This window comes from Orycteropus afer, unplaced genomic scaffold, assembly GCF_000298275.1.
Source record: "Orycteropus afer afer isolate SDZICR_OR568_19922 unplaced genomic scaffold, OryAfe1.0 scaffold00713, whole genome shotgun sequence".
Taxonomy (NCBI): Eukaryota; Metazoa; Chordata; class Mammalia; order Tubulidentata; family Orycteropodidae; genus Orycteropus; species Orycteropus afer.
Genome location: NW_006922300.1, coordinates 55,355 through 55,922, shown reverse-complemented (window position 1 = coordinate 55,922; position 568 = coordinate 55,355). Strand labels below are relative to the sequence as shown.

General features: G+C 63.2%; 1 protein-coding gene across 1 annotated transcript in view; it reads right to left on the bottom strand.

Annotated features, from left to right (window-relative positions):
- The window catches only part of FAM3A (FAM3 metabolism regulating signaling molecule A), a 5,036-nt gene that overhangs the window by 2,031 nt on the left and 2,437 nt on the right, over window positions 1-568 (bottom strand). The window contains exons 6-7 of the mRNA XM_007957138.2: window positions 451-501; window positions 30-114 (exon numbers count right to left, since the gene is read on the bottom strand). Coding sequence (XP_007955329.1) covers window positions 30-114; window positions 451-501 — 136 coding nt within the window. The remainder of the gene's footprint in view (window positions 1-29; window positions 115-450; window positions 502-568) is intronic.

Here is a 568-nt window from a genome sequence, read left to right as displayed (position 1 = left end):
GGAACCAGAACACCCGGGGAACCACTTACTTGGTAGCGGGGTCATCATAGGAAGCCACGAACACCAAGGTGCCTTCGTGCAGTGGCCGAATGAACTTGAGCAGGTCGTTGACATCTGGGGGGCAGGGTGACATGAACAGAGAGCATCAGGCACCCCTGAGTGCCCTCCAACCCGCTGTCCAAGCGAGGGGACTAAAGGAGGGTGTGGCCCAGGGACATGCCCCACCAAGGGTCACCAAGTGAGTGCAGGGCCGAGCTGGCTGGTGAAGCCAGGGCTGTCCGTGCTGGAATGCACCACCTTGAGAGAAAGCAGAGGGCCCCGCCCGCTCCTCGCCTTTGCCAGGCCCCAGGAAATGCTCAAGAAGCCCCCAGCAGAGGGACAGAGGGCAGGTCCGGGGGGGACACCAGTCACCTGCAGGCAGAGCCCAGGAGTGCTGCAGCTGCCACTCACCTCCAGCCCACATGTCAAAAGCCCTGGCCTCGATGAGCTCCCCACTGACCCCTGTGTCGGATGGAGGGAAGGAGGGGGTCCTGTCAGGCCAGCCGCACTCCACCCTACTACCTCAGCC